General features: G+C 38.7%; 1 protein-coding gene across 1 annotated transcript; it reads left to right on the forward strand.

Annotated features, from left to right (window-relative positions):
- Positions 1-1,001: 1,001 nt before the first annotated feature.
- LOC122994835 (sodium/hydrogen exchanger 6-like) lies at positions 1,002-15,188 on the forward strand. The gene is made up of 16 exons (XM_044369581.1): positions 1,002-1,571; positions 2,903-3,102; positions 3,520-3,597; positions 4,198-4,274; positions 4,451-4,563; positions 4,693-4,798; positions 5,992-6,133; positions 6,276-6,381; positions 7,256-7,344; positions 8,239-8,352; positions 8,654-8,765; positions 11,143-11,296; positions 11,411-11,441; positions 11,545-11,633; positions 11,963-12,068; positions 12,215-15,188. The coding sequence occupies exons 1-16, from the start codon at positions 1,145-1,147 to the stop codon at positions 12,536-12,538; spliced, it is 2,268 nt and encodes a 755-aa protein (XP_044225516.1). The 5' UTR covers positions 1,002-1,144; the 3' UTR covers positions 12,539-15,188.
- Positions 15,189-15,589: the final 401 nt, after the last annotated feature.

The following is a 15,589-nucleotide window of genomic DNA, read 5'->3' on the forward strand; positions in this document are numbered from 1 at the left end:
TTTTTTCAAGATTATGATTATTTTAGGAAAGTTAGTTAATTTGCATATTGTGTAAAACATAAATACATACTTTTCTTTAATACAAATTGCTACTTTTATTCCAAGTACAATCTTTCCACAAAGCCTTCAAAATGATTGACAGAGTGCCCCTACCCCCTGATAGTGTGTGATACTTTAAATTAGGGCCAATGGCAAACATGAACTCAATAAATAGTTCCATCTATTAAAACTGCATAGGCTGAATTGGGTGCTTTGGACTGGGGTCCCCCAGGACCCCAGTACATTGGTATTTTTAAAAAACACTAACAGAAACAGAAAACAATGATATGAAGTCATGAGGAACAAGTTGATAGACAAAGTCATGAAAAATTGGAATGATAGAATAAAGCACCTGTGAGATATGACAAAAAGTATACCTCTGGGATCTGTAAATACCCCAATTCGTAGGATTAATGTTGATAAACAAGCTATGCACATGTGAAAAAGATTTTAGAAAAGAAAGCGGTCCTTTTAAATAAAATTATGATTGGGACATGGTTCATTTAAAATTGTTATACACGCAATGCAAAAAATATCTTTCATCACTGCATTCAGAAGGATCCATAATGTACATTAAAGTTACCCAAGATCTATTGTAAATAATTTAAGCATATGCATATTTTAAAATGAATTACCTGTTTCCATTATAATGAAGGCTAACTGTTGAATGGGGCTGTCCTATTGTAATCCTATTCCTTGTCATTATTATGCTACATATCCTATTTCTGTTTATTCCTCTTCTGTTGATATTAATTTGTTTGTTCTATTTTAAGATTTCTAAGTGTATTTCAGTGTCCAGTCTATGTTGTATAACGACAACAAAACCTACAAGCCCTCAGTCCCACCATGAGGGTCGCTGTTGGTGCCAGGTCAACCAGTTTTATTTTGAAGAACCGGAAGTTCCAGTGTTTTGATATTTCCCCCCCCCCCACCCCACCCGCATTCCGCGAAGACCCGCCCTACTCTGCCTCTGATTGGCTAGTACTCGATACCTTCATTGGCTAGATTGGTTAGGTTTAGGCACGAGAAGTCAGATGGTTGGGTTAAAGTAAGAATATGAAGGTCAGAGCCAATCAAAGGCAGCGTAGGGGCGGGTCTTCGCAGAATGCGGATGGGGGAACAAAAACAACGCGTTTTGATAACGGCTGCGGAAGGAGCTGTCAGTTGCTCTCGTCTCGCCGATTTCTCGTCCAAGCAGTACTTTCCCAACACAACCGACACTACTCAAACGACAAATGTAACACAGAAAGCCACAATGGGATTCTCACTTACACGCTTTCTTGGTGTTAAACCGTCGAAAGCGCTCCTGTCGCTACCTTTTCTGTTGACATTCCTGCTCGTCGGGAGCCAAGGCGAGAGCAGTGCAATGGACAACGTCGCAACTGAGAGGATGGCTGAGGAAAGCCACAGACAGGACAGTGCCAATCTACTCATATTCATAATGCTCTTAACACTCACCATTTTAACTATATGGCTGTTCAAACACCGGCGGTTCAGGTTCCTGCACGAAACAGGACTTGCCATGATCTATGGTAAGATCTCTAACGTTAGCTAACGCGAATGTCAATCAATTAACTTAACTTAGCGTTAATGCTAGCTGGCTATGGTGCCTTTAGCTCTTCAAACTGGACCAGTAAGCTAACCTGACAGCTTAGTCTTTGGTTTTAAAGGACACGGGGAGACTCACTGATAGCATAGTGTTAGTGTCAGCATGTCGCATTCAAAATTAATAGTATTTATATAGGTTAGTATGATACTTGTTGATATTCTATTAGATCTATGTATTGTTAGAAAGAATTTGTTCTGTCAACTGTCAAATTAGCAATAGATACAAGTGTTAAACAATAGTCAGGTGCTCAAATAAATATTGAAATAGATTTTTCTTGCCATAATCATTCCTCCTGTTCATACTGACCATCAGATCCTTTTATAATGCACTTAAAGTGTAAGTGATGGGGGCCAGAATCCATAAGCCTCCTTCTGTGCAAAAATGTATTTAAAAGTTTATTTTATGCTAAAATGAAGCTTCAGCCGTCCACATTAGTCAAGTAGATATCTCTGAACGTCATAGTCTTTTTAGTACCAAAGTATTACCAAAGCAAACTCTTTTTTTTTTTTTTTTTTAACTATACTTCCACCGCAGCTCAACGGGGAAATAGTCCGAGGAAACACAAAGAGGGAATTTGATGCTAAAAAAGACTGTAAATGTGGCAGATATCCATCTGATATGACTGACTCAGACTGCTGGAGCCTCATATAAGCTTCTGATAAACATTTAAATGCATTTTAGCATAAAATGACTGTGTGGACACACTGTGGATTTTGCCCCATATCACTTACATTGAAAGCGCATTTGAAGGGGATCTTTTAATAGCCAGTATGAACAGGATGAATTACAGTGAGGAAAACCTCTTTCAGTGTTCATGTGGGCACCTGAGTGTTGTTTTAAGACAGAATTGAAAAATTGTGAACCTGTCCTTCACTATCCTTTAATGGTCTGAACAGAAACAGCTGAAATGGTTCGAAAATATAGGATATTGTTGTTACAGTAGCTAGGAAAGAACAACTCACCATCCCCTCTAACTAGTCAGACACTTGCACCATCACTCATTTTCAGTATGCAATGTATCTTTTCTACCACAATAATGAAGCTCACCCCTTTGAAAAAAAAGCTCAAATTAATATTTGTTTTTTGTTAGACCCCCCGATCTAATTAAAATATGTAGCACACCCAAATAATTCAAGGCAGGTATTTTAAATAGAATATTACCCTAAATCCCTTGACAAAAGATAGTTACTCCAAATCCTTTCTTACAACTTTTCCTTCACTCCCTCCTCCTCCTCCTCTCTTCTCTCCCTGAAGGCCTGTTGGTGGGTGTGATCCTGCGGTTCGGAATCCATGTGCCCCAGAGCACGAGTGACGTGATCCTGAGCTGTGCTGTCAATGCCAGTCCTGCTACTCTGCTGGTCAACGTCAGCGGGCGATTCTATGAGTACACTCTGAAGGGTGAAGTCAGCGGGGGCAAAGGTCACCAAGTGCAGGACGATGAGATGCTGAGAAAGGCAAGGAGATGGCAGATGGAGGATTGGGTGTAGTGGTTGTTTTTGGTGTGCCCTTCTCACCCAGCATTTGAAATTACTAGCTGGCAGACACCAAATGGCAGGAAAATGTCTCATAGATAAATTGATAGGGGTTCGGCAGTAACATTTAAAGTCCCTGATTAAAAACAGTTGGGTTTTGTCCGTTTTACTGTACATAGTATGATAAACAACATCTACAAACTCTGACATATATCTAAACATGATCTCTGTTTATAACAATGTATAAATGTTGGCAGGTAAATTGTGTAAGTTTATCAGTTTGCATAAACAAAAAGACACTATGCACTTTGAAGAAAGTTGTAAAAGATGTATCAGGGGTAACTACCCCTTCTCGAGCAAATATTCGTATAACTTCTTACAACTTACAACTATCTACAGGTGACCTTTGACCCAGAAGTGTTTTTCAACATTTTGCTGCCTCCCATCATCTTCCATGCTGGTTACAGTCTAAAAAGGGTAAGAGAATTGAAAGGAGTTATGATACAGTTATGACACACTAATTGTGCAAACTCATTTTTTTGTTCAATAAATTAGGCAATATTATTTAAAAATAGAGCTTGTTATTCTCCACAGTATATTGCAGTATGCTGCATAGCAACATACAGTACTGTAAAAAATAACAAGCTCTATTTTTTCTATTTTTGAAAAGTTTAATTATTTTACATGTGATTTTTCATATCTTTGTATGATTATTGTGATATTTGTTTGTTTTGCCCCAGTACAAAATAGACAAATAAGTAGAGCTGCAACAATTAGTTAATTAATTGATGAACAGAAAATTAATTGCCAACTATTTTGACAAATAATGACTCATTTTGAGTAATTTTATCTTTGGATTGTGGACTGTTAGCTGGGACAAAACAAGACATTTGAAGTTGTATCTTGGGCTTTGGGAAACCGTCTGTCACCATTTTCTGATATTTTTTAGACCAAACAACTAATTGATTAATTGAGAAAATAATCAACAGATTAATCGATATTGAAAATAATCATTAGTTGCAGCCCTAAAGTACACAAGAACAAGTCTTAACAAATCTATGTCCTTGTCTGTCTCAGAGACATTTTTTCAGAAACATTGGCTCCATCCTTGCCTATGCCTTCATGGGAACAGTTATATCCTGCTTTGTTATCGGGTAAGTTATTTGGTCATCTCTGAAGTAACCTCAGATGGTTTTGTTTTTACCATGACGCCTCACATTCAGACTCAAATACATAACAGATGGAAAATTTTGCCTCATTTCATCTGATCCATTTGTTGACTGGTAAAGCGATGCCAGTGTCTTTTAATGACATCCTTCTTTCTTCCTAGGCTGATCATGTATGGCTTTGTGTCCTTCATGAAAGTTGTGGGCCAGCTTGGGGGAGATTTTTTCTTCACTGACTGCCTCTTCTTCGGGGCCATCGTTTCTGCAACAGACCCAGGTAGGTAGTGCCACATTATCTTACAATATCCATTTGTTCAATATGGAGGCAGCTTGGCACATTATCGCAATCACTGTTTGAGGACTTTCCTTATATTTGTGTGAGTGTTTTTTCTCCTCTGTGTTTCAGTGACAGTGCTGGCTATCTTCAATGAGCTGAAGGTAGATGTGGACCTGTATGCTTTGCTGTTTGGGGAGAGTGTCCTCAATGATGCTGTGGCTATCGTCCTCTCTTCGTAAGTATTCATCACACATCACAGAAATATACACACATACAGTTACAGTATTTTCCACTTCCTTTTCACCCAAGCAATAGTAGTTCCACGTAAATTCCTAGTTCTGTGTTGCTCAACTGCTCTGTAATCAGGCTAATTGTGGCAAATTCAGCTATTTGTGTTGTACATTGCACATGAATGGACACTAATCATACTAACATCACTCCCTGTTATTTCACTGCTTGCCTTCTTCCACCCATCCGTGTCATTCGTCATCTACCTGCACGTATGTATGCAGTGTTCTCCTCCGGTTGGAGAAGCAGGGCAGGCAGGGGGCTGGAGCTGTCCTCTCCCCAGGAGACGATGGCCCAGTCTGGCTCGAGGGGGCGGAGGAATGGCTGGAAGAAAACCAGACATTTACTCCCCGGTGGGTGGGTGGGCTGTTAGCATGGTTGTGGTGGCAGAGTTATAGCGTTAGAACCTGATCATCTCAGTTCAGTCGATGTGATGCAGATCTTTTACTTAGAGTGTAGCCGTGAACCACCACCTATTAAGATGATCATTTCCCTCCCCTACACCCCCTGCCACCGCTTCATACCTGCTCCTGGCATCATTCGTTAGTGTTCTTTATGTTGCATAGACCCTGCAAATGACCAGAAAATACTACTTTCGAATAAGGTTTGATAATATAAGTGTGTAAAAGGTTTATGACTGCTGAATATTAGAGCTGGTGATTTGTTTGGTTGGTCTTGAGGTAATTTGGGCACCTCTCTTCATGAAGGTGTAGTGCCTGAATTGGCTTTTTCTGTACTTATTAGTTCTCTTATTGGATATAAACTAAAGGACGTTGAGATATCCAAGAGCTAATTAGAATTAAGCATGTAAAACCCTAACTTCCTCCCTTTTTATAACTGTAAAACCCAACTCCAGTACATGTGTGTTAAGGCTTTGTAACTATTTTGAAGGGGATAACCAAAATCCACTAAATTTACACAAAATCAGACAAACAATAGGCTTGTGATGTCAGCCGTTCTTGGATTTGGGTTGCTGCAGGTTTGTTTTGATGCCTGACTACATTTTGGAAATTTTTCTGTTTTTGTCTTTATATTTGAGCATGCGTTAGATGTTTGACCACTTCCCCTGGATTCTTAGTAAACGTCTGTTTCCTTTTTTCATGTAAATGTTCGCGTGTACTCTGTCTACGTGACCTTCAGCTCCATTGTGGCTTATCAGCCTGCTGGAGACAACAGCCACAGCTTTGAGGCCATGGCCTTGTTGAAATCCTTTGGCATCTTCCTGGGCGTCTTCAGCGGATCCTTTGCTCTTGGAGTGGCCACTGGAGTCATGACTGCTCTCATATCCTTTTCACCTCTGTTCAGGCTGTCTCATGGTGATTTCTTTCATACCTCATTCACAGTGTCTGCTGCTTATTTGTGTCTGTATTTCTGCTTGTACTTATGTCACCTCTTGTTTTGCTCCTTGACTTTCCTGTTATCACGTGACCAAGTTCACTAAGCTGAGGGACTTCCCCTTGCTGGAGACAGCTCTCTTCTTCCTCATGTCCTGGAGCACCTTCCTATTGGCTGAGGCCTGCGGGTTCACAGGTACACTTGCACCCGGGACTGGTGCATGCAATTCAAACGGCGTCCATTTTGGCATCTGATTTTGACTTGGTTTGACCTGATATTTTAGTCATTTGATTATTGTTAGCTTTTGTCTAATTTACTTTTTTTTAGATTATTATAAGATTTGGTCTAATTTTACTTATGTATTTTAGCTTTTTTTCCTACTTTATGAAAGTCTTTACAGTGACCTTCTATTAAGCATCCAGATAAATTCAGCTGTGTGTTAAGTTTTTTTTCTAATGAAGCAATTCTTAAAAAATAGTGACACATTAATTAATACAGTAAGGATGAATCATTAACACAAGCGCACGCTAATATCTGAACCAACAACAATGCAGTATGAAACTATGTAACGTCACAGAACGGTGTTGATGTCAGTTTGGTTTGATGTGTCATTCTCATGAACCACAAAATTAGCTGAGGAAACTGGTTTCATTTGCTTGTTCAAAAAAAAAAAACTCCTCGTCATTCACAACTTTTCATTAATAAGTTTTTATTTTTGAAGAAAACTGTAATACATGTCACCATAGTTTTTGTTTTCAAGGTTTTTCTAAACTTGATTTTTATCATGAAAAACATTTTTTTGTCATTATTCATTTTTTAATCAATTTTTTTTTTGGTGATTATTTCTTCAAGTTTTTACATGAGTATATCCACAGTTGTATGCATAACAGGTCACTGAAGTACATCATAAAGGCCTATTTAAGGACTGTATTACATCATGCTGTGACTACAACTGTTTCTCTTACCTGCTCCCCATCCTATTCATTATTTTAATCGCTGATTTACCAGTAAGGTGTAATTGAATGTGTTTTGAGTGATACTGAGGTGATATTACTCTATATTTATTCAGGTGTGGTAGCTGTACTGTTCTGTGGGATCACTCAGGCTCACTACACCTTCAACAATCTCTCACCTGATTCTCAGGACAGAACAAAACAGGTGATATGCACTCACATAACCTTTTCTACTTGATACCATTGTGTCTAGTATCTAATCTAAGCAGCTTTAAACATTGTTCTGTAATTACTACAGCTCCTACTAGTGATACACTTACTAATAATAATATTAATGATAATAAATTTGTATAGAATTTAAAAAAAAATCTAGTTTACAAAGTTCTATAGTCACAGATTTGAAGAAAAATTCAGGGAAATGTCCCAAAAGATAATTCTTAGAAGAGAGGATGTCCCTGTAAGTTCTCAGAAATCCACACGTCGATGTCATGTATGCGTTGAAGCAGAGAGCTGTTTGACCTGAAGGCAGCGGGTCCCACAAACAAAAAAAAGCTCTGTTATTTGTGATCTCTTGAACATAAATGTTTTTAATATTACCAGCTAATGGAAGCATATAGAGACTAAATAACAACAACCACATCACACCGTGGCACCAGATGATAGTATAAGATGACTATGGATATAAGAAGCACAAAACTGTTTCTAATGGATTTGATAGGATCTGAACTTGTAGAAACGTGTGGTCAGCTATACCAAAAGCAGCAGCGAGGCTGGAGGAAGCAAGATAGATAAGTTCTTAACTTTATTTAGATATAAATCTTACCTGACGTCTTGTTGCTTTTCAGTTTTTAGTCCTATCATTTAGATTTTTTGGTGTGCAAGAATATTTTTGAAATTTTAAATTTCTAAATTAACAATGTAAATGAGTCACTCAGTAAAAAAAAGCCAACATTTTGCACTAATGCAAGCTTGAGTTATCCAACGACAACACTGAATGATGTTTGAATGAAACTAATCAAACCTTCTATTCAAAATGAATGCAGTGTGGATTTTTCAGTTTTCATTCAGTATGTATGTTTATTTGTCTCCTCCCCTTCAGTTATTTGAGCTGCTGAACTTCCTGGCAGAGAACTTCATCTTCTCCTACATGGGTCTGACACTCTTCTCCTTCCAGTCACACGTCTTCAACCCTTTGTTCATTATTGGAGCCTTTGTATCCTTGACTCTGCTTGGTGATAATGCATCACACAAACAAATCCAGAGACATTTGGCGGAAGAATGTTGTTCCATATAACCACAGTATTACTACCGTTATTGCTGCCAAAGCTGATAATAATACAGTGTATTCATGCAGTGAATTCAGGCACCCAGAGAATAACAGAGCAAACGGAAAGATTAGTCAGTCGTGAGATAGAATTTCCATACTGCCGTCTACCCACAGTTATTTTCCCTTTCACCTTGCCCACACTAGTATTGTTTCTCGAGTGTTCTGTCCTTGACCTTCCTGTACGTAGGTGGCAGTGTTTCTTGGCAGGGCAGCAAACATCTACCCTTTGTCCTTTCTGCTCAACCTGGGCCGCAGGAACAAGATTGGATCCAACTTTCAGCATGTCATGATGTTTGCAGGTACAGAGCTGAGACAACAGAGTGCACCTGTTGTCAACTCTGTGATAACATATTTTATACATGGCGAACATCAGGAGTCTCTAATGTTTCTCAGGCTTGGGCCCAAATTGAGTAAACCGCTTCTCACCCATTAAAATAAACAATCAGTGTAATGGAGCAACCTTGTAGTTTAAAAACATGAGTCTAGATAATTGTGTGCTAAGACAGTCTCCTTTCAGACCATTTATACACGTACTCAGAAACAGTATGATGAATAATAACCTTACGTCAGCTGACATTTACAATTGAAACATGCTAATAGAAACCCCCTACATGTCTCTGCACATAATGGTTTCCTTTTTAGTATGCAGAATATGTGAACCCTTTCCTCTCATAACATTGTTCAATATATTTAACAAACGTTTGATGTTTTAATATAACTGATTCGTGTTGTTAAAATGCTATGGTGATAGATGCCTATACGATCGGGGTGGTATACCAGAAATTAGGTTTAGTGAAAACTAACCCTGAGTACACCCTGAGTACAGTCGGTTACCATGGTAACTGACTCTATGAAGCATACCTGCTAACTGGCACATTTCTCTTAAACAAACCCTGAGTTTCTCTCTGACTCCTCCCTCGTACAGAGCCAGACATGCTGTTTCAGCACATTCATTAGTGAAGGTTTACTGTCTGTCAGAATCTAAATCTTGGTTGGATATTAGTTTTGTTACTAAAGGAACATTTAAAGATACTGTTTTTATGTGTTATCAGTCATTTCTTTGACAGCATTTTTTTCTCTTCACATTCAAATATTACACAGCGTGAATTCAGCCTCAGCTCAGACTAATACCTCTGCATGTCCTTCTGTTATAACACTGACTCTGTGCACAAGATAGCTGTCAGTTTGTCAGAGCAGCTTCTGCACTGAAATGTTTATTGCACATAATGTGTAATCTCAGTTTAAATTTCAAATATTGGTATGAAACCTTAGACACATTGGATCAATGAGTAATTATCTCTATCAGTCATGATGTGATTGGTCGCACTGATGGGACATCGTTCCTGTAATATTGGAGATTATATCTTAATATTTCTGAGTGAGCAGGTTTGTGGTGCAGCTGCAGAATGTAGTTTGAAAGTGAGTTTTTCAAATAGGATGCATAGTCTTAATGTGTTTTAACAGGATTTGAGTGACAGTGTTTAAGTTTACCACATTTGTTGATTTAGCTGAAATAAAGTCACTGAGTGTTGTTGAGCCAAGATACAAATAGACATCTAAAATTTTATAAAACACTACTGTATTTTAAACTCAACACCTGTTCAAATACAAATCACCGAACACATTATTACTGGATCAGACTGTGAGCTTAGTCATGTCTCTGTTCTTTGATCTATATACGTTTCAAATCTTTAACTATATTTTTCATCTTCAGTTGCTGTCTAGTGTTTTTTGTCCGTCAGATTAGGGTTAGGGATATGTAATGTAGCTGCAGCCTGATACACAGTCAGATTCCACTTAATCATCATTAAGGAAACGGAAGTCTAGTAAATGATGAAATAACGGATATTACTTTGTGTTAACTTGCTGACATTTCCTGCTCTGACTCAAGCTCTTTTTTTAAAAAAGATAAATGGGCACCGTCAGCATGCACATGCATTAATATCTCTATATATCCACTGGATTAAAATGGAGGCTCTGCCTTTTATTTATCTGTTGCCATGGTGAATCATAGTATCAGTGCTCCATTGATAATAGCTTTTTTCATTCACCATACATGCGCTTAGAGTTCAGGTTCAGACTCACCGTTTGTTAAACCTGCTCTCTAGAATACCACCAGTTCTGAGGGGAAAAAACACCCACATCACTATCAGCATGCTGACATGCTCACTGATAATGCTAGCATTTTCATATTAATGTTTAGCAGTTATAATGTTTACCATGCTCACACTGTTTGTTTAGAGTGTTAGCATTCAAGCATTTGCTAATTAGCACTAAACCACAGACTGTATATAAAGATAGACTTAGTGAGGTGTGACATAACACATCAGTTTGCACTGGAGCCGGTTTGTAGTCCAGAATTACTGCTTATGGTTGGTGCCATCTTAGAGCCAGGTGCTTCCAAATAATTAAGTACACAAAATTAAATATTGACCAGGTGATGGTGCCAGCGGTCATATGAGCAAAGTTATTACAATTTATCCTCTGGAGGCCATGAATGTGTGTACCAAATTTCGCAGCAACCCTAACAATACTTGAGATATTTCAGTCTGGACCAAAGTGGTGGACCAACATTGCCATCCTAAAAAATGCACACTGCCTCACTCCAGGTCTCTGTTGGTAAAACAGACACAGACACTCTCATTCTTACACTGTCTTGTCTTCTGTGTCCTCCAGGTTTGCGCGGGGCGATGACTTTTGCTCTTTCTATCCGAGACACGGCGACTTATGCCCGTCAGATGATGTTTTCAACCACCCTTCTAATTGTTTTCTTCACTGTCTGGATCTGTGGAGGTGGCACCACACCCATGTTGTCCTTCATGAGCATACCGTAAGACCGTGCATGTGTTTGCATGCATTTATTTCTCAATCTCTGTGTGTGTGTGTACTCCCCTCTATTGAATGTTTTTCTGTCAAAGTCACTGTACCACCCTTTCTCCTTCAGGGTGGGTGTTGACTCTGATCAAGAAAACTCTGTAAGTAATTACTACAGCTTGATATCTCTTGTTTTTGAAATTTTCGTGTGTGAGTGCCTTATCAAGTTGTAAAATAATGAAACAGCAATTTTCTGCTAAACAGAGTTCAGCGATGTTGGATGGATCACAGAGGAGGAACACCAAACACGAGAGCGCCTGGCCCTTCAGGATCTGGTATAACTTTGATCACAAGTATCCTTTGAGCCTTGTTTCACATTTTTGAAATAATAACTTCAGAGGGGTGTATGCTGTAGAAGTTCAGCTTTGACCACCAGAGGGCACTCTTTACAAACTTAAAGAAGTACACACAACACCTGCTTTGACTTGCTTGTTACTAAGCCTTTAAATGTGTTCAAGTCTCATAATAAGCTACTGATGGTATTTTTCAGCAACAAACACATCATTTCAACTGCGATAGATAAAGCCTTACTGGTTCAGAGTCGGCACACTTGCATTAGTTTGTTGACTGATTAACTTTACCTAAATCAAACTGTTAGTGGTCCTTAACACTTTTTTCCCAGCTATCTGAAACCGCTCCTGACCCACAGCGGACCTCCTCTCACTGCTACTCTGCCCACTTGTTGTGGACCTCTGGCTCGATGCCTCACCAGCCCTCAGGCATATGAGGTTTGGACATACTGCATCATTTAAAACAACAAGTGTCACTTCATTAAATGCCTGATCAATAACTTACTGACCATCAGAAATATATGGATAATTACCCATATGATGTGTCATCAGTGTTATTGATATGATTCCCCTCCACACACCAGAACGAAGGTCAGCTCCACGATGATGAGTCTGACTTCATCCTGAACGATGCGAGTGTGAGCTCCATGTACGCCGATGTCACCGTCAGCACGGACGCGTCCGGATCGCGCACCATCAACCGAAAGCGCTCCTCCACCGCCAGCACTGGCGGGGGTCCGTCTGATGAAGGCCTGGATCACGAGCTCGCCCTGGCGGAAAATGAAGTGGCGATCAGGGGCACCCGTCTGGTCCTGCCCATGGATGACCCAGTGGACCCTCCAACCACTGTCACCCTGCCTCCCCCACCCTCCCCACCACACTCTGACCCTCACAGGCACAGACTGTAAGAAGAAGGCTGTCAGGGTGCAGTTTGTTGGTTTCAGCTTCAAGAAAATCACAAATCATCTAACTAGATTTCACAAGAAAACTAAATCTAATAGAATACTTAGTTGATTTGTTTTTTTATTTATTTATTTCTTTTTTTAAATGACAAACTACTTTTACAGTATAATATTCAAGTCTCATGTTGACAAGACCACCTCCCTGTCCAACACGCGAGTTTAAAATAGTCTCAGCTTTGTGACGAACTTAAGGCGTGCTTGATTTAACTCACCTTTGAGGTGGATTACTGTAATCTTGAATGTGACTGCACTACATGTAAGATAAGGTACTGTAAATCAAGAGTACCTCAAGTTTATAGGTTACTTAAAAATCGCAAAAGATGCACATTTAGCCACCATTTAAAGGAGGCAAAAAAAATAAGAAAATGGGGCTGTCATATTTGCTCCAAAGTTTGTACTACTGTGGTGATAATGCCAGTGCTGTTGTCTATGCTCTCTAAAAAACACTCCTTCTGGTTGTGGGGGGCGATCTAAACGTTTCATATACGGTTTACCCTTTTCTCTGTGGTGACACTGCTCGTGACAACAGGTCCTGTATTTGTTTAGCTTACCTCAAGTATTTGTAAGATGAACTGTCAAACATTTCTGACAGTTCTGACAGTCACCCTGAAACTTTGCTCTGGCACCACATAGTAACATTCGGTGCTGTTCAGGAGCATTTACACTACAGTTACATTACTAACCTTACTAATGTATCCACAGACTGACGTGTTGGGAGCTTTGAATTTGCAGGATTGTAGATTGGTTATACTATTAGGCCTAAAACAAAACAACCAAAATCTCAAACCGCTTCCACATCTCTGTCTAGGAGCGTCTATACTACCTTAAATTTTAGCACTGCCTGCCTCTTCTCTTCTGGGTCAGTCTTTTTCATCTCGATTTATTTATTGAACAAAGAGTGGTTTATTTATGTACTGATTTATTTATTTATTTATTGTTTTTTTTTAGCGTGACATTAATGATTATCTTGCCCTGTTCAAAAATAGGACAGCTCGGCGGTGAAAGGCTGTTGTTATTCGGCAGCTTTTCCTAAAAAGCACTGTAACTCTTCCCGGACAAGGTACATACAGCGGGGGAGTCACGAGGGTGGTAGATATTCATTCCAGGAGTTTGTTGTTCTTTACCGTTTACGCATGTTAAAATATCTCCCTCCCGAAATGTAGCAGATGCTTTTACTTTATACTTGGAAACTAGAGCTTCCCTGTGTGTGTATTTTACAAGTGTGTGTGGCTGATGTCAGATTGAAATCTTTCAAATCTACTGATGTGGTTATTAGGGCTAATGTCTGTTTGTGGGTTCTCTGTCGTCATCTGGTTTAATCTCCTTTCTAAAAAAAAAAAAACCAAACAAAACAAACGTAACTGCCGTGTCTTTGTGATGTTGTATCATCAAAGATGACTGAGGGCTGGCTGATCTGTTTTGAATTTAAGTGCCTATTCAGAAATTCAATTACTTATGTAGATTTGTACATATTTTGATTTGCTAATGTGTAGTAAAATCTTTTTTTTTGTTTTTATATGATACTAAACCCTTTGATTGATGTTGAATATTATTTCCAGTATAATTGGGCCATTAGGTGACGGCCTGAAGTGTAACTGTTTGTTTTTGGTGCATTCAAAAGGTGGAGAGCCCAAAAGGGTGCAAACTAAAACATTGTACTTATATTAATGGGAAATAACACTAATATAATGTAATCATTTTGGGAACAGTGTACTTTATCAAAAAAGTATATGTGGCATTTTAAAATGAAATTCGGTCTTTTGCTTCACAATTCGGGGCTGAATTTGAACGCAACATGAACTTGGTGACTGTTTTCCAGCTTTTCATTTGTCAGTAAGGTCAAGGGAAAGATTCTTGTGCAGGAGGATGTCACCTACTTTCTACTGAAACAATGTTTATCTGTTTTGCACCTAGTTTGGCAACCAAGCTCCTCTATTCTGTTCCCACTTCAGTGGAGATATTTTGTGGCTCAAGCATCTCCTTAGTTAACTGGGACCCTTGCCTGTTCTGTTTTCGGCTGAGCAGGCCGGTCTAAGACCACAAGGGTTTTTTTTTATTTTTTTATGACTGAGGTAGAAATGAATTACTGGTCAAAATGTCTGTGTTGATAGTATCAAGCTGCACACGTTGTCCTCAAGCAGTATTCTTGATTTGAAGTTTGAGTTTCTGCATAATCATCCAGAGATATGGACATAAATGGATATGCATTTTTATCCTTTGGGTAAAGTTCTCTTTGATTTATATTTGTTGTTTAAATGTCTTGGATCAATAATAATAAAAAAAAAAACATACTTAGTTTATATGGGACTTTTGAAGAAACAGTTGTAATCTTATGGTAGTAAACACTCAAAACTATCAAAATGTTGAATGATGTTTCTACTGTTTGTAGAAACTGTTGATGACAGTTTGTGAGAAGGAGACCTGCAGTAGGTCTACATGTGAATGTTTTTAAAATGTGAAATTATGTTGAGGGCAAAAAAACATCTCGGATTTGATAGATTTTTCCCTGTGTAGTCCTGAAGTCAGTGCAGTTAGTGACTCCTCTGTCAGACATCTTACGAGTGTACCAGAAGTAAATAAAAACTCTTTAAATTGAGCTGTTTTTGCCCTTTCAATGTATGCAGCCCCATTTTTGCCCACCTATTTTTAAATATTTGCATATATCCTAATATGCTCTTTTAAGTCTTACATCATTAGGCTGCTGAAGCCTGAAGGAATCTCAGTGTGAATCCAAATTATCTTTACCCACCCTATCTGCAGCCTTTAATAATTCATTCTTAATGTGTACAATTTCCTGCTTTGATAAAATAATCTTAAAAGGTGTCCTGTGGATTTTTTGACCACCAGCAGTGCAATGGATCAGTGTTTTTCTGAGTGGGTCAAAATGTTTTTTAAAGTCGATTTTGCAAATGTTTTATGAGAAGAAAATGCATTCAACATGTTTATTAGGCCTCAAGGACATAGACACCATGTATTTTTGTACCACTGAGTGTAATC

This window comes from Thunnus albacares, chromosome 13 (genome assembly GCF_914725855.1).
Source record: "Thunnus albacares chromosome 13, fThuAlb1.1, whole genome shotgun sequence".
NCBI classification, from domain to species: domain Eukaryota; kingdom Metazoa; phylum Chordata; class Actinopteri; order Scombriformes; family Scombridae; genus Thunnus; species Thunnus albacares.

What these genes read in the sequence shown, in the direction of transcription:
- LOC122994835 (XM_044369581.1), top strand. Translation starts at nt 1,145, where the DNA reads ATGCGGATGGGGGAACAAAAACAACGCGTTTTGATAACGGCTGCGGAA. An exon ending in AGGACTTGCCATGATCTATG is followed by an intron (nt 1,572 to 2,902) that starts GTAAGATCTCTA and finishes CTCTCCCTGAAG; the next exon opens with GCCTGTTGGTGGGTGTGATC. An exon ending in TGGTATAACTTTGATCACAA is followed by an intron (nt 11,634 to 11,962) that starts GTATCCTTTGAG and finishes CTTTTTTCCCAG; the next exon opens with CTATCTGAAACCGCTCCTGA.